Source organism: Erythrolamprus reginae, chromosome Z (genome assembly GCF_031021105.1).
Source record: "Erythrolamprus reginae isolate rEryReg1 chromosome Z, rEryReg1.hap1, whole genome shotgun sequence".
In the NCBI taxonomy this organism is placed as follows: domain Eukaryota; kingdom Metazoa; phylum Chordata; class Lepidosauria; order Squamata; family Dipsadidae; genus Erythrolamprus; species Erythrolamprus reginae.
The window spans coordinates 86,446,130-86,463,867 of NC_091963.1; the positions used below are offsets into that span (position 1 = coordinate 86,446,130).

The following is a 17,738-nucleotide window of genomic DNA, read 5'->3' on the forward strand; positions in this document are numbered from 1 at the left end:
GTGTCTGTTGCAGAAACATTCTGCGTGCGTTCCCCTCCTTTGCGCAGTGGATGAGCTTGTCTGGTCTGCGCTGCTCATGAGAGCTGCAGCAGTGGCAAACAGGCTAACTCAGCAGTCCCCAAACTATGGCCCGTGGGCCGGATGCGGCCCGCTGAGGCCCATTTATCCAGCCCGCTGCAGTGTACGAGATTTTACCGGTCTATATAATAAGCTCCCGAATCTCCCGTCCACTCTGCTGCTGAGCATCTGGCGGTGGCAAGGAGGAGGAGGAAAGTGGGCCTGCAATTGGCCCCTTTCTTTGCCACCTTTAGGGAAAGAAACTGTTGCTGCCCTATGGCAGAGCAGCAACAGTTCCTCTCCCTAAAGGTGAGAAAGAAAGGGGCCAATTGCAGGCCCACTTTCCTCCCCACTCCCTGGCTTTCCTCCTCCTCCTCCTCCTCCAGACGCTCAGCTGCAGACCGTCATGGTCCCTCCAGTGCCGCTTTTTTGCTTTTTTTTTTCTTCAGGGATTTTGCACTGGTGAGGTTTGCGCCTTTGGGCACTTTTGGTGTTGGGGGGGTCTGCTGCGGAGAGGGAGAGAGAGAGAAAAAGAGGGAGAGATAGAAAGGGAGTGAGAGAGAGAGAGAGAGAAATAAAGCAACAAAGAGAGGGAGAGAGAGAGTGGGAGAGTGCCGCTTTTTTGCTTCTTTGTCACACCGTGAGGAGGGCGTTGGCCTCTGCCCTCAGCCTGGAAGCCCTGCAAGAGCAGCTGGAGGTGCTGAAGGTGCTGCAGGGCCAGTACCTCCGGGGCCGTAAGCAAGCCATCTGGACCCACCCCTCCCCGCACTAACTGGTTGACGGCCACACCATCCACGATCGCAGGGAGGGGAGCTCTTCCCCGGCCAGGCGACGGTGAGGCCCTCCCGGTGCTCGCCCGATGCCCAGGCCCTGCACTTGGAGCCAGGGGCGACGGGCCTAGCCTCGGCTTCCCTGGCCCCGGTGCAGCTGAAGCACGGGCGGAGTAGGCGGCAGCGGCGCCTGCTGCTGCTCTAGGCCCGCCTCCGAGCTGAGCTTCCTTCCACTTCCTTGGAGGCAAAGCTGCAAAGCTCACCTGCCGCCTCGAAGGAAACGGAAGGAAGCTCAGCTCACCTCCTTCTCCCCACCTCCTCCTCCGCTGTGAGTGGATGGGAGATTCAGGAACCCCCTGAATTTGCCCGAATGGAGGCGGCGGCAGCGACTTCAAGGGGTCAACAGCCGGTCCTTCTCGGCGCTGCTTTGCTGCAGCCTCGAGGCCGCCATCTCCGTTCAGGTGAAGAGATCTCTTTGGTGGGTGGCCTTGGGGGCTGCAGCAATGCAGTGCCGAGAAGAACCGGCTGTTGGTTTTTGAAGCCTCCGCTGCCACCCACCCCCGAGATCCCTTCGCTGCCGCCTCTGTTCGGGCAAAGAGATCTCCGTGGTGGGCGGTGGTGGAGGCTGCAGCAATGCAGTGCCGAGAAGGACCAGGTGTTGGTCCCTTGAAGTCGCCGCCGCCGCCACCTCCATTCGGGCAAAGGGATCTCCGTGGTGGGTGGTGGCGGCTTCAAAGGACCCACAGCCGGTCCTTCTCGGCACTGCGTTGCTGCAGCCTCCGAGGCCGCCCACCGCAGAGATCCCTTTGCTTGAATGGAAGCGGCGGCGGCAGCGACAGGGACCAACAGCCGGTCCTTCTCCGCGCTGCATTGCTGCAGCCTCCGAGCTCCGCTGTTGTCCCCGGGTCATCGTAATGATGAAACGTCATAAGTCGGGGACCACGTAACCCGGGGACCACCTGTAATTGGAGAGAGAGAGAAAGCCATTGCTGGAGAGAGAGAGGGACCGAGAGAAAGAGAGAGAGAGAAAGCAAGAGAGAAAGAAAGCGCGCGAGAGAGAGGGGGGACCGAGAGAAAGAGAGAGAGGGAGAGAGAAAGGAAGAGGGAGAGATAGAAAGAGAGAGAGATAGAAAGAGAGAGAGATAGAAAGAGAGTGAGAGAAAGAAAGCAACAGAGAAAGAGGGACAGAGAGAAAGAGGGAGAGAGAAAGGGAGAGAGAGAAAGAAAGAGGGAGAGAAAGAGAGGGGGGGAGAGATAAAAAGAGTGAGAGAGAGAGAAAGAAAGAGAGAGAGATACAAAGAGGGAGAGATAGAAAGAGAGTGAGTGAGAGGAAGAGAGAGAGAGAAAAAAGAGGGACAGAGAGAAAGAGAGAGGGGGGCTGAGAGAGAGAGGGAGAGAAAGGAAAAGGGACAGATGGAAAGAGAAAAATAGAGGAAGAGAAAAAATGAGAAAATGATGGAGGGAAAGAATGAGGGAGAGGAAAATGAAACATGAGAGAGAAGGAAAAAATGGAGAGGGAGGAGAGAAGTGGAGAGGAAGAAGGGAGGGAGGGAAGGAAGGAAGGAGAAATGAAGGGAGTTTGTTGATTTAAGTTTAAATTTACTTGTTAATAAAGAAGTATAAATTACTATTATTACTATTATTATTACTATTATTATTATTATTATTATTATTATTATTATTATTATTTAGATTTGTATGCTGCCCCTCTCTGCAGACTCGGGCGGCATACAAATATTACTTTATTACTTCTTTATTTTAAATATTGTATTTGTTCCCATTTTGTTTTTTTCTTTCAATAAGGTATGTGCAGTGTGCATAGGGATTTGTTCATAGGGTTTTTTTATACCCTGGCCCTCCAACAGTCTGAGGGACAGTGAACTGCCCCCCTGTGTAAAATGTTTGGGGACCCCTGGGCTAACTGAAGTATCTCTTGATAGCAGTGGGCAGCAGAGGCCCATGGGCTTTGTAAGCCTCCTCCCCCTCCTCCCTCTCCCTTAATTGTTCAATTGCTAGTCATTTATCAGTTTCAGATATTCTTGTTTCTATGTGTACCATGTAATGTTTTCTTTTTCTTTTAGGAACATGGACTCCATTTAACCCAGCAACTGTAAGATCTATTTTATGTAAGTAATATTTGAATTCCATTTGTTTTATACTTAGGCTAAACTTGCTGAAATGGAAACCAAAATTCTAGCCTTTTCAGCTTTATTAATTGAAATACAGGTAGTCTTAAACTTTCAACTGGATGTTTAATGGTTGATCAAAGTTATGACAGACTAGAAAAAAACTACCTACCCCTGTCCTCAAAATTATAATTTGAATTTGGGCACTTGACAACCAACTCGTACGCCATTTTTTAGCAAAAAATAAAACAAAAACTCCACACCCATTCAAGATAATGGGTTTTCTTGATGACAATGTGATTTAGTTAATGATTACGTTATTTACATTATGACCATAGTGATTTATTTTTACAGTAGTCATAAAAATGTGTAAAATTGAGTTTGGTCACGTAATGCCTCAACTTATAATTGCATTGACTTGAAAACAAAATTGTATGTTCCGTTGTGGCTATAAATTGAGGACTATCTGTAAGTTTATTGTTGTAACCACAGGTCATAGCAATGAATCGGTACTGGGATCGTTCAGATAGTCATTTGAGCAATCACAGTTTTTCTGCTTCTCAGAAAGCCATTATGGAAACTCTGGTTTATTTATCTTTTTCCAATTAATAATTCTGAAAGTTTGAAATATTGAATATTAATTTGTATAAAGAAGCCTCTGCAAGGTCCAGTCCTTTCATCAAAATAAGAGTAGCATTAGACAGTCACAATAGAAGCTCTGCCTTTTATGCATGTCTACAACAACGGCTTTTCTCTTTTCTTTTGTTATTGTTTCATATATATATTTCTTTGTTCTGCTTTATTAAATAAAGACAAAAAAGGTGATGGAGCTTGTTTCGCATACTGTAGCTTTAATCATTTGTCTCCTTGAATATCTTTTTAAGGGAGCGTATTTAGAAATCTTGATCCCCTGCATTACAATTAGTAAAACTTTTCCATCCTTCCATATTAAGCTTCTGCATAATTATAAGATTGGCTAAAGTAAGATATTGATGTTTGTATCACTACCCAATGTAGTGTAGTATCACTAGGCAATATAGTATTTGCCAATGGCGTCTGTAGACTATATCTGTTAAAATCAACGTGACTGTATAGGGAGGGTGACAACGCAAGTGTTACTTTTTTTCAACTTGTGTTGCCAATGTCACAGGGCAGGACTTGGATCCTTGCAAATGTTGACACACATACCCTGCAGCTTCTGCTAAATTACAGTGTTTCTTAAAAGATATAACAATGCTTACAATTTCAGGAAAAAAATAACATTCAAAAAATGTTATAGTTTACTTTCTTTCTCCTATACTCATCTGTTCTTCAACTATGGTAACTAATGGACATCTGTACAATGAAAGACCTCCAACCATAAAATGGTTGAAACTAATCTTTTTTTCTCAAGTTCTAGGTAATCTATATTTTAACCTGCATAAAAGCTGCTTTTAAGAGGGGTTTTTTTACATTAAAATGGGAAATAATTTCAGAACAATTGGCTTTTTCTTTGAAATACTTTATTTTCTTTTACTTTCTCCTAATGTAAATTTAATTTTAACTTAATAAATTAAGAAATGGTAAGTCACAAATACATGAATATTTAAATAAATCTAATATTTAGATTAATTAAGATTGATTATTTTTTCAGCTATGTTTGACAGAGAAAACAAAGGTGGTGTAAACTTCAATGAATTCACAGGAGTTTGGAAATACATCTCTGACTGGCAGAATGTTTTTCGCAGATATGATAGAGACAACTCTGGAATGATTGACAAACATGAATTAAAGCAAGCCCTAACAGGTTTTGGTAATTCATTGTAATTATTACAGCATGTAATTTTGGCAAATAGCTTTATGTAAACTTTTCCAGATGTATAGACTTCAACTTCCAGAATTTTTAATAATTGTCAGTCAGACTGAAGAATTCTAGGAATTGAATGCCACACACTGGAGGATATCCAGTGTGGAATAGGTTGCCATTAGACATTTAAATGAATTGATACATTTCATCAGTATATTTCATAGTGTATTAGTCACAAGTTATTTAGAACTTATTTCACAAAAAATTGTGATTGTAGAATCATAATTGCAATATGGGGTCCATATGATACTGCCCTTGGAGAGTATCCAAAAACATCAGTTGGGGCAAAAGGAAACAGCATGAGCAATTTTACACTTCTACTTTTGCCAGCTGCATTTGTCACTGTCTGAGTCCTGGTACAATTTAAGGTGGCAGTTTTGTCTATTACAGCCCTCTGTGACATGAGACTGAATTTTTTAGGGGACCATCTGGCCCTAATTAAAAACCAAGCTGAAGAGATTAAAATGTAATTATGGGGAAGTGATATAGTTTATTCAATCAAGTTTATAAAATAGTTTGGCAATTATTTTTGGTAACCCTTAACTTTTGCAGATTAGGAATTAAGGAAGAGGATTTAATACTTATTGTGGTTAAGAGAGAGTAAGGGGGAAAAGAGTACATCTTTTTGAGTACTGGAAAGAGAATCACATAATATAGCCCCAAGGAAAATCAATAGGCAAATGTCAAGTAGAGCTTGATAACTTGAATGTCATCAGTGTGTCAAAGGATTGAGAAGATTACATTTCTTTAGTTTTATCTATGCTGTAATTTATAGGATATTATATATTAAATTAACTGATTACAAGTCAATTTATTGAAGTTTGAAGGGGGATGTTTTAACCCTGCTGTTCCGTTCGGGTCATATATGACCTGAAATGAAGTTTGAGACCCTGTAAATAATTTTCCTTGCATATCTGAAACTTGAAATTACATGACCTTGCGTCATTTGAGGGGTTATTTTTGGTTGCTTAGATTTTGCTGGGCAAAAAAAATTACTCTTGTTCTGTTCCCGGGTCTACTTGACCCGGAGTTAAAAAAAGGTTGGTTTTAGCTACTGGAAGTATTTTTTTTAATACCTTTTGCATTGGTTTACTAATTTGAACATTCCTGATCATAAACAAATGAAAAATGAAATGAAAAAATTAATGTTTATTTGTTTATTTTGCTCATAAAAGCAAACACCCCCCCCCCCGGTTGTGTGCAATTATTTCACTTTATAAATAGATTAGGATGCAAATTCCAAATTTTTTGAATAGCTTTGGCATTGGTGTAGTAATCATAATTTTTTTAAAATGAAATGAAAAAATTAATGCTTATTTATTTATTTTGCTCAGAAAAGGGCCTCCCCCCCAGCTGTGTGCAATTATGTTCACTTTATATATAGATTAGGGTGCAAGTTTCAAATATTTTGAATACATTTTGCAAAGTAAATACATGATACCGAGACAACTAATATTATGAAAGAAATCCATTGTAATAAAAACAAGGATGTAATTTGGAACTTGCAGTCTAATCTATATATAAAGTAAACATAATTGCACACAGCCCGGGGGGGGGCATTTCTGAGCAAAATAATGAAATAAGCATTAATTTTTTCATTTCATTTTTTATTTGTTTATTATCAGGAATGTTCAAATTAGTATACCAATGGCAAAGGTATTCAATACATTTGGAACTTGCAGCCTAATCTATATATAAAGTGACATAATTGCACACAGCCCAGGGGGGAGGCTTTTCTGAGCAAAACAAACAAAAAACAATTTTTTCTTTTCATTTTTCATTGGTTTATGATCAGGAATGTTCAAATTAGTATTCCAATGCTAAAGGTATTCAAAAAAACCCACTTCTAGTGTTGTGGTTAGCTCTGGCCCAGCTCCTGCTCCAAGGAATGTGGAGGTGGATGTGGGGGAAACATCCACATGCCACAGGCCTGTTTTGCTCCCGATAGAATCTGCCGATGAAGTCTCTTCTGACCAAGGAAGCGTGAGTGACAGGGAAGAGGGGAATTTGGCAGACAGCCCAGGAGACCAATCTTCCTTACCATCCCTGGATTCTGAACAAGAACTTATGACAGATCCATGCATGCGGAGAGTGATGCATAGAAGAGAACAACTGAAGGATTATTACAGGAGATAAGTGAGGCCATCTGTGGTTGGATGGGGCTGCTGTAATTAGTGTTACAGATAAAAAGAGCAGCATGCTGATTTAGCCTTGTGGAAGATTATCTGATTCATAGTTTCGTCAAGATCGTGGTTTTGCCGTTTCCCTGTTCAAGATTGTGTGTGGACTTTCTGGACTTTGGAATTGGACTCAATTTCCCAGTTACTGGGTGAGAAATTGGATTGCATTTAACCTGTGCCTTGTGTGTACCAGAAAATCCCTTTGACATTTAAAAAGGGACTTTGTTCTGCTTTGCATAAAGTTCGGTCTCTTTCAGAAGTCTTGGCTGAGAACCCTCAGTTTGCGCGTTCCCAAAGGTAGTTGGGCGCAGATCATGCCTTCCTCCCACTCCTCCTCCTGGCCCAGCTGCAGAGCTCATCTTCCGCACTTTTCCTCCCCCTCCCCACCCTACCAAGTCACGCTCTCCCCAAGCTTTTTGCGCACCAGAGCTTTACAAATCATTTCGGCTTTGGGTGGCTCCCCTGGGCAGAGCCAACCCCCCCTCCTCCGGCAAACTAAAGTTCAGGTTGGGGCACTGGATGGATTGGCAAGAGGTAGAAAAAAATCCTCTGGGCAAGTTGTGCCGGGAGAGTGCACGCGTGCTGGGCAGAGATCCTCCAAAGTTACAGTTAACCAAAGCCTTGAATAGCAGATCTAGTGGAGGCTAACTGAGTGGGGATACAGGCAGTGAGGGGAATCTGTTCCAGTGGCTCCTGGGCAGCCTCGGTGCAGCTCTTGGAGCAGATGGGACAGGCGCTGTTGGCGGAGGGGGGGCGACCGGCAAGGCGGGCAGGCGGGAAGGTGGTGTCTCCAGGCTCTCCGGTCCATCCAGGAGCTGAAAGTTCCGCCCTTCCCCACACCCGGCTTTGGCCCCTTGCGGGCTTCTGGCAGGAGGGGGCAGCGGGAGATGGATGGCCGGGGTTCCCATGGATACATTTTGGCAGCGAGATGGGGGAAATCCCCTCTCACCCGCTGCTTCCTTGGCTCGCCTCCAAGCAGAGGAAGCGACGGGTAAGAGGGGAAAGTGGCAGCGAGATGGGCCGGCTGCGGAGAGCTCCTCGGACGTGCCCTTCTCTCCCCCCTCCAACACCTTCGTGCTTTGCCCTGACGGTAGCAGAAGGGATAAGGGGTGGAGACCCCGTACGGCAAAGCCTGGCTCCAGTTCTCTTGCAAACATCAGAGCCTGCAAACTTAAAAGCACTTGTTTTTTGAGGAGCCGAGAGAGAAGTGAGGGTTCGTAAGACGAAAATGGTTTGTGAGAAGAGGCAAAAAAATCTTGAACGCCTGGTTCGTATCACAAAAAGTTCGTATGACGAGGGGTTCGTAAGACGAGGTATCACTGTATATAGTCTTTGCGAACAGAACTGCAGGGTTAAAATGAACCATCTTTTGAACATTGTTATTTAAAGCCTGCAGTACCATTCAGTTTGGATTTAAAATGGATCCCAAATCCAATTTAAAAGTGTTACTATAAAAGGGAATGATACTTGGTAGAAAATGTTAAGGATATTGATGCTTATCCACTAATTTTACAAAAAAATTGAAGATTTTACATACACACAGAAAGATATATAGACATAGAGAGAGAGTAGAGAGAGAAAAAGAGAAATCTGAAACAGCTTGTAAAGGTGTCCTTGTAATTTCAAAAGTATGACATATAATAAAAAGTAGGGAAGAAGAAAAAGCATGTCCATTTTTAAAGGTACATTTTATGCCCAAATACACGGGGTGGACAAAAGAATGGAAACACTTGACTTTTTGGCATCATAATGTTTGAACATGTTCAAATCAATCAAAACTTGACATATTTTAATGTTTTTTTTAAAAAAAAAATCTGTTATTTGATATGTTTTTTTTAACTACCTTTTTTTTACAGAAATTTAATGAAATTGTTTATAACCTTCTAGAAATGGCAGACCTCTCACACTTTCAAAGAGGCCAAATTGTTGGTGCTCGAATGGAGGCTCTAGTGTAACAGAAAGTGCCCGAATGTTTGGTGTTTCAAGAGATAATGCCTCAAAAGTAATGACTGCTTTTGAAAGAGAAGGGAAAACGTCCTCGGCCAAGCACAGGTCTGGTCGAAAGTCGAAGTTGTCTGAGAGAGACCATCCGACTCTAAAGCGATTGTTAGAGTGGATCGCAAGACCACAGCTCCTAAAATCACTGCACAGCTCAATAGACACGTACAGAACCCAGTTTCCACAAAAACTGTTCAAAGGGAGCTTCACAAATCTGGATTCCACGGAAGAGCTGCAATTAGAAAACCTATGCTCTCAAAGACAAATGTTTCAAAGTGTTTAGAGTGGTGTAGAAACCGCCAGAAATGGTCCCTCGAGCAGTGGCAAAATGTGATTTTCTCTGACAAATCATCGTTTACCCTTTTTCTGACCTCTGGCCGTGTTTATGTTTGGAGACAGCCAAAAGAATCATTTCATCCAGACTGCGGTCTCCCAACCATCAAAGATGGCAGGGGTTCAGTGATGATCTGGGGTGCTATTTCTTGGAAATCTGCCGGGCCAATGATTTCTCTTCATGGAAGAATTAACAGCCATCACTATTTAGGACTTTTGGCTGACCAAATTCATCCTATGGTTCAAGAACTGTTTCCAGAGGGGGATGCCATTTTTCAAGATGATAATGCACCAATCCATAGAGCAAGAATTGTTAAAGAATGGCACGAGGAACATTCTAATGAAGTTCAGCATCTCATCTGGCCACCACAATCACCAGGCCTCAATATTATTGAGCATTTATGGTCGATTTTAGAGATTCAAGTAAGAAGTCGATTTCCACCACCATCGTCTCTAAAAGAACTGGAGGGTGCTTTACTGAAGAATGGGCTAAAATTCCTTTGGAAACAATTCACAATTTGTATGAATCAATACCTCGGAGAATTGAGGCTGTATTTGCCGCAAAAGGTGGACCAACACCAAATTAAAAGATATTTTGATGAGTTTTCAAAGTGTTTCCATCGTTTTGTACACCCCCTATTATATTTAGATTTAAATACTCCCTGCTTTTAATCCAGTAGAATAGTATGGTTGGTTACATGGAATCTATTTTGAAGTACAGCCCCTCACACCTTGGAACCAAGTTTTCTGGTAAGGTGCCTGGGCTTCTCATATAATGAAACTGTCTTGACTCTAAATATTTTCCAGTCTCTCATTGTGAAGAGCTTACATTTCTCTGAGGGATAAAAGGAATAAATTGGAGTATAATTTTCAGTAAAGTATATTACATTAAGGTCCCAAATGTGCTTTTTCAAAAGGCAACTGGGCTTCTGTTTTTTCTTTGAAGATGTTTTGCTTCTCATCCAAGAAGCTTCTTCAGCCTGGCTTGGAGTATAATTTTCAATAAAGTATATTATATAAGGGTCCCAAAGATTTTTTTTCAAGAAGAAACTGGACTTTCTGGTTTTCTTTGAATATGTTTTGCTACTTTTCCGAGAAGCTACTTCACACTGGCCTGGAGAGAAACCAGAAAGTCCAGTTGCCTCTTGAAAAATGTATTCGTTTGTTTGTTTATGTTTATATGTCACCCAACGCCCTAGGGCAGTGCTTCTTAATTATTTTCTGTTATGCCTCCCCTTAGGAAAAAATAAGCATTTTGCACGCCCCCAATTCTCCGGCGGAACGATTGTTTGCAATTTTCGGCATGCTTTTTCTGAAAAAACTCAAGCAGCTTAGCAGCGTGATTGGGGTGTAATGTGTTTAAGTGACACCTTAATTTATTTGGCTTCATGCTGTCTGCTGCCAATATAGTCTTTCCTCATCTTCCATCATAGATGATAGTCTTTTCTCATCTCCCATCATATTTCCTCGTCTTAGCTTTCAGGAGACTTAACATTTGTCTCATTCTCCTTTCTTTTCCTCCCTGTTAAATATTTTTCCATGGTGTCTTGGCACGTTCCCCGGGGTCACACCCTCCCCCCTGGCATAGATATTCAAACTACACAGCACTATTTAAAAACACACAGTATACTAAGATTTAAATTTAATTAATTTATCAATCCCAGTAAATGTTTTCAGCCATAACTTTTGTTACATTAGTAATAGCACTTGGAGTTTGTTTGTTTGTTTGTTTGTTTGTTTGTTTGACTTATATGCTGCCCCCCTCCGTGGACTCGGGGCGGCTTATAACATTTTAGTAAAAATACAATAAATAAAACATTTCTAGGCTAATTAATAAAATAATTAATTTAAAATTTTCTTTAAAACTAAACATTTAAAATCAAAGAAACACATACATACTATCACACCAAGTACATTCATTGGGCAGAACCTGGGGTCTAATGACCCCAAGCCTGGCGACATAAATGTGTTTTCAAATTCTTACGGAAGACAAGGAGGGTGGGGGCAGTGCAAATTTCTGGGGGGAGTTGATTCCAGAGGGCCAGGGCTCCCACAGAGAAAGCTCTTCCCCTGGGCCCTGCCAGCCGGCATTGTCTGGCTGATGGGACCCTGAGGAGACCAATTCTGTGGGACCTAACTGGACACTGGGATTTGAGCTGCAGAAGGCAGTCTCAGAGATAATCTGGTCCTATGCCATGTAGGGCTTTATAGGTCATAACCAACACTTTAAATTGTGTCCAGAAACCTATCAGCAGCCAATGCAGTCCGTGGAGTGATGGGAAGGTGTGGGCATATTTTGGAAGGCCCAAAACCTCTCGCACAGCTACTTTCTGGACGATTTGAAGTTTCCGAACACTCTTCAAAGGTAGAGTGTTATGCTGCTTCATAGTGCTTTACAGCCCTCTAAGAATATTGCTCCCAACAATCATGTTACTGATCTCAGAAGTACTTCATTGTAACCACTGGGCCGGCACAGCTCTTATCTGTGATAAGTCACAATATGTTTTATAGAATAGACTGATTTTTTCATAAAATAAAAAGGTGTCAGCTAGCTCTAAATGATCTGATTAAAACCACTTTGGTTCCATTCTTCTCTCATATGTGAAACTTCCTGGGTTTTTTAATTTGCTTATTTGAGTATCATGTAGATGGCTACAATTATAGAATGTAATTATTTTAAACTTTGCTCATTAATATTTCCAATTCTATTAAGGATACCGGCTGACTGACCAGTTCTACGATCTCTTGATTCAAAAATTTGATAGGCAAAGAAGAGGGCAAGTGGCTTTTGATGACTTCATTCAGTGCTGTGTTGTGCTGCAGGTAATCTTATACCGGAAAGGGGAGGAGGGGATATAGAGAGGCCAGATGAATCCAGATGATCAAATTGTTTCAAGTATGCAACACGAAAACAAGGATATAAAATTTGAATTTGAATACAGTTTTGTTATGGACCACTGACTTTGTGGTTTTGTCCAGCCAGCCCTTTATCTGTATCCTGACTGATATTTTCATTGTCAGAACTATAAAAAAAATATTTCCCTCTACAATTTAGATTTCAGTATGTTCATCATATCTGTCTCATGATTGTTATGTGCATTTTATATAATGGAACACAGGTATTTTATCTGCAGACAATTTGACATTAACCTTTTTCTTCCAGAAATGGACAGATGTCTTCAGACGCTATGATACTGATCAGGATGGCTGGATACAAGTGTCTTATGAACAATATCTTTCTATGGTTTTTACTGTTGTATGACAGTAAATATTGTGTGTGATTGAGGAATGGAACTTGCATACAGGTAGTCTCTACTTACAACCAGAATTGAGCCAAAATTTCTGTTGTTAGGCAAGGCATTTATTAAGTGAGTTGTTCCCCACTTTTTATTTTTTGCAATCACTGCAGTTATTAAGTGAACCTTGCAGACATTAAGTTAATCTGTCCCCTCATGGACTTTTCTTGTCGGAAGCCAGTTGGAAAGGTTACCAATAGTCATCACATAACTTCAGAAAAATGCAACTGTCTTAAATATATGCCAGTTGCCAAATGATCATGGAGATGCTGCAAAAGTTGTAAGTTTGAAAAATGGACATGTCACTTTTTTACGTGTAGCTGTAACTAAGTATAGTTATTAAACAAATAGTTGTAGGCCAAGGAGCACCTGTGCAAGAAAAATAGATTACTTTCCTCCATACAACACAATAAGTTTAGAAACACATTGCTTAAAGATTCTGTTTCTCATTGCAAAAGGTGCTATAGCTACTAGATTCTGCATTGTATTTGCTGAAAGTTATCTTTAAATGCCAAACAATAGAATTCTTATTCAGATTTGCATGTATCTTTCTAACATATAAAATAGAAAATAAATGAAACATTTACACACAGAAGCAATGACCTTAAATATGCCAGATGTCAAGATAACTAATTTGTATTTCCCCCCCTTTAGATTAGGTTTCATCTACTTGTATCATTTATCATTTATCTTTCTTTTTTTTAAAATAGTATTGTTCTTCTTTCTTCCTAGGATTTTTTAAATTCTGGGTAAGCACAGAGATTTATTACTAAAGCTTTTCTTAATCTTTTGATGTAATAAAAAGATTTTCTCCTTTGCTCTCTGACTTAGAGATATAGCTGGATATAAATATATGCCTGCAGTCATTCTATATATGAAATGCTTTATAACTAAACTTATTGCAATTTTGAGTGGAGTTTTACCTTCAATAGTTACTGTGCTTAGGTTGTGGCACTAGCCTAAATAATGAACTAAGATCTATTCTTCTCTGGCATGGTACATTGGCATTTCAACCATGTCTAATTTATTAAATGCATGGCGCTTCTGCGTCCGGAACCTATCTCTTGTACAGCAAGCAACTATTTACTTCATCTATCTTAGACCACAAAGCCAAAAACTTATTACAGTGATCCCCCGAGTTTCGCGATCTCAATCTTCGTGAAATGCTATATCGCGATTTTTCAGCAAATGATACCATCTCGATCTTCGCGAAACGCTATATCGCGATTTTTAAAAAAATATTAATTTTAAAAAAAACCACTTCCGTGTTTGGCTTCAGGACTCAGCTGGGAAGCGGCGCGGCTGTTTTAAAAGGTCGCAGCCGGCCTGGGGGGCTTCCCAGCAAGCCCCCCAGGCCGGCTGCGACCTTTTAAAACAGCCGCGCCGCTTCCCAGCTGACTCCTGAAGCCAAACGCGGAAGTTCGCCTTTGGCGTTTGGCTTCAGGACTCAGCTGGGAAGCGGCGCGGCTGTTTTAAAAGGTCGCAGCCTGGAGACCGCTAAGGATATCGCTCTGGGAGAGGGGGCAACTGCCCGGTTAAAAGCAAGAATCCACCCCCTATCCAAATGGCTTTTTCCCTGTTTAGCGCTCGAACGCTGTGCTAAACAGGAAAAAAGCCGTTTGGCTAGGGGGTGGATTCTTGCTTCTTAACCGGGAGCAGTTGCCCCCTCTCCCAAAGCGATGTTCCAAAGCGGTCTCCGGGAAGCAACCGAGGGAAAGGCAGTCGTCTGCCTTTCCTTCAGCTCTAAAGAAGCGGCAACTGCCCTGCCTTCCCCCAGCCAGTTAACCGAGCGCTTCAAGTTAACCGGCTGGGGGAAGGCGGGGCATTTGCCTCCTCTTTCAAGCTGAAGTAAAAGCAGACGACTGCCTTTCCCTCGGTCACTTCCCGGAGACCGCTTTGGAACATTGCTTTGGTTGCTCCTGCCTCTCCTGCAGCGGAGAGAAGCGGCAAATGGCCAGCCCTTCCCCAGCGGCTTCACCGAGCGCTTCGGGAAGGTGCCGCCTGTCTTCTCTGTAAGAAAGGCAGGCGCATCCAAAGCATGCGGGGAAGCGGCTGGGGGAAGGGCTGGCCATTTGCCGCTTCTCTCCGCTGCAGGAGAGGCAGGAGCAACCAAAGCAATGTTCCAAAGCGGTCTCCGGGAAGCGACCGAGGGAAAGGCAGTTGTCTGCTTTTCCTTCAGCTTGAAAGAGGAGGCAAATGCCCTGCCTTCCCCCAGCCGGTTAACTTGAAGCGCTTGGTTAACTGGCTGGGGGAAGGCAGGGCAGTTGCCGCTTCTTTAGAGCTGAAGGAAAGGCAGACGACTGCCTTTCCCTTGGTCGCTTCCCGGAGACCGCTTTGGAACATCGCTTTGGGAGAGGGGGCAACTGCTCCCGGTTAAGAAGCAAGAATCCACCCCCTATCCAAACGGCTTTTTTCCTGTTTAGCGCTCGAACGCCGAGAGAGCCCCGTTTCCTCAGAGCGGCGTTGCCTTCAGCGCCGCATCACCCGGCAAGGTTCTTCCCAAAGCCGCCGAAAGGGGGAAAAAACAGCCCCAAAAAACCCCGGGCCACCTTGGCATCGCCACCCAGCCGGCCGCGCATGGACCCTCCCTTCAGTCCTCGCCCGAGAGAGCCACGAACGGCGCTCCCGGCGAAGGGTGGTGGTTTTTCCAGTCCGCGGCAATTCCCCTCAGCACGCTGCTGGATCCAGCGGGGGAGGGGGGGAAGCGATGGGCAAGGGCTGCCAGTGAGCCTTCTCCGTCCCTTTCCTGCTGCACCGGACCGGCTCCGACTTTTCTCGGCTGCTGCCCACGCCCGGCTCTCTTGGCAGGCAGAAGCAACAAGTCCGGCGCGGAGACCTCTTTCTCGCTGGGCGTCTTTGGTTGGGGCTGCTTTCTTTTTTCCGGGGGGGGGAGGAGGGAGAGAGAGCTTCTCCCCACCACCTCTCCCCACCGCCTCACGGGGGTCGCGTGAACGTGCTAGGGGATGCTCCCGGCAATGTTTCTTGGCAGGGGAGGCCAACTCCACGGCGACACGTCTCTCTCTTTGTGTGGGTGGGTGTTTGGAGCTCAGAACTCCGGTTTATAGTTGGGGAGGAAAGCTGTTTAAGCATTGAAGCTATCACCTTCCGCCGACAGCCTGCGTGTATAATTTTAAACACCTATAGCTTTTATGGAGGGATGCAATATGTAGCACGTTCACAGGACCCCCGTGAGGCGGTGGGGAGAGGTGGTGGGGAAACCCTGATTCGGCTCCTCGCTGCTGCTGCGCTACCGAGCAGATCAGTTGCTGGGCGGCCAAAGGAACCTTCCCTGGGTCTTCTCGGCCACCCACGCAAAGGGGAAACCCCAGCTCCTCGCTGATGCCCGCCGCTCGCCCGCCCGCCAGCAAGAGGGGGAAGACCCAGGGAAGGTTCCTTCGGCCGCCCAGCAGCTGATCTTTTCGGCGCAGCAGCAGCGAGCAGACGAAGATCGGGGTTTCCCAGCCGCCCACGCAAAGGGGAAACCCCGGCTCCTCGCTGATGCCCCCGCCGCCCGCCAGCAAGAGGGGGAGAGATAGAGAAAGAGAGAGAAGGAAAGAAAGAGATGAGAGAGGGAGGAAGAGAGTGTGAGAGAGGAAGAAGCAAGATAGAGAAAGAGAGAGAGAAAGAAAGATGAGGAAGGAAGAGAGTGACGTCATCGGGTGGAAAAATCGCGATATAGCGTTTCGCAAAGATCGAGATCGTGAAACTCGAGGGATCACTGTAAATCCCTAAAAAGAACTGATAGCCTTGTTTAGGATACACTGATACCCTGTTTCCCCGATAGTAAGACACCCCCGATTGTAAGACGTATCGGGGGTTTCAGGGGGGTCGGCTAATATAAGCCGTACCCCGAAAGTAAGACATATGTCTTACTTTCGGGGAAACACGGGGGGTATTGCCGCCTCCCTCTCATCTAGCTGCGCGCCGCCTCCTGCCCACGTCCGCACCGTCCCCCTCTCCATACGTCGCCGCGCCGTCCCCTGCACTTGTCACTGCCGCCTCTGCAAATTTACTCGGGCACGTCCCTACTCCAAAGAAACCTCCCCCCCCCCGCCCGTCACAGAAGGTAAAATGCATATACACTAAAAAAACACATTTTACACAGGTTTTTTAGCTGTCAGTGCCCCTTAACAATATAAGACATACCCCGAAAGTAAGACATAGTGGGGCTTTTGGGGATAAAAAGAAAGTAAGACACTGTCTTACTTTCGGGGAAACACGGTATATATATATTTCTAATGGTGTTGTCTTAATGTCATTAAATCAAAATTACAAGTAAAAATAGTAACTAGAACAGAGTTTAAAATGTGCCCCCCCCCCCAATTTTCATGTTAATGGTAAATTTCAGAAATCGTTAGTACTGCTGAAGAAACTAAGTAGTCCTTGCTTGAGAATTCTAATTGGAGCTGGAAATTGTTGTTAATCAGCTTGATCGAAAAACCATTTGATTATTCTAGTTAATGTTAGTGATAAGAGTCACTATCATTAAGTGAAGACTACAAGGGTCATAAAAGGAGGACCTCGTGACAGCACTTGATGCCAGTTCCCCATTGATATTTCTTGTTGTAACTTGACAGGAAAGGTCACAAATCACAATCATGACTGCAGAGATATTATGATGGCTGCTTCCATTATATCTTAATTGATTTCACTTAGAATTTGGGTGGATCCAATAATAACTGGATATTAATTTCTAATTAATATCTAGTTATTATTAATTCTTTTCATCAATCTTAATGCAATAAAATACACTGAGAATAGCTTTTATCATCTTACATTAAGAAGTTTCAGACAGTGCTACAGTAATAGTGTCAAATTCCCAAACAGTCTCTTCTTTCTGCATTGTACTTATTAATTAGTAAATCAATTCTGTTCTCAATTTTTTTCTCTTTGAATTGCCTCTTTAAGTAGCATTCTTTACTTCCATAAATGAATTCTGTTTTCTTTTCTTTTTGAGAAGAAAAGAATAGCCCAATCATGCAAACTTTTTGGGAGGTAAAGATTTTTTTAAATTTTACTCTCCAATCACATGTACACTAGGTGGTTCCGCCCCAGACGCCTGATGGACGCAGAGGGCTTTCAGAGGGCACTTGAAGTTATTCCAGATGCATTTGTCCACAGTTCGGCAGAGT

At 43.4% G+C, this 17,738-nt stretch overlaps 1 protein-coding gene across 5 annotated transcripts in view; it reads left to right on the forward strand.

The window, feature by feature from the left end:
* PDCD6 (programmed cell death 6) overlaps positions 1-13,517 on the forward strand; it is a 73,793-nt gene extending 60,276 nt beyond the window's left edge. For 3 of the 5 annotated variants that reach the window (XM_070727761.1, XM_070727763.1, XM_070727765.1), the window contains 4 exons: positions 2,909-2,953; positions 4,587-4,745; positions 12,024-12,133; positions 12,474-13,517. In XM_070727761.1, coding sequence (XP_070583862.1) covers positions 2,909-2,953; positions 4,587-4,745; positions 12,024-12,133; positions 12,474-12,572 — 413 coding nt within the window. In that variant the 3' untranslated portion in view covers positions 12,573-13,517. The remainder of the gene's footprint in view (positions 1-2,908; positions 2,954-4,586; positions 4,746-12,023; positions 12,134-12,473) is intronic. The other 2 variants (XM_070727762.1, XM_070727764.1) reach the window with 1 other exon arrangement.
* Positions 13,518-17,738: the final 4,221 nt, after the last annotated feature.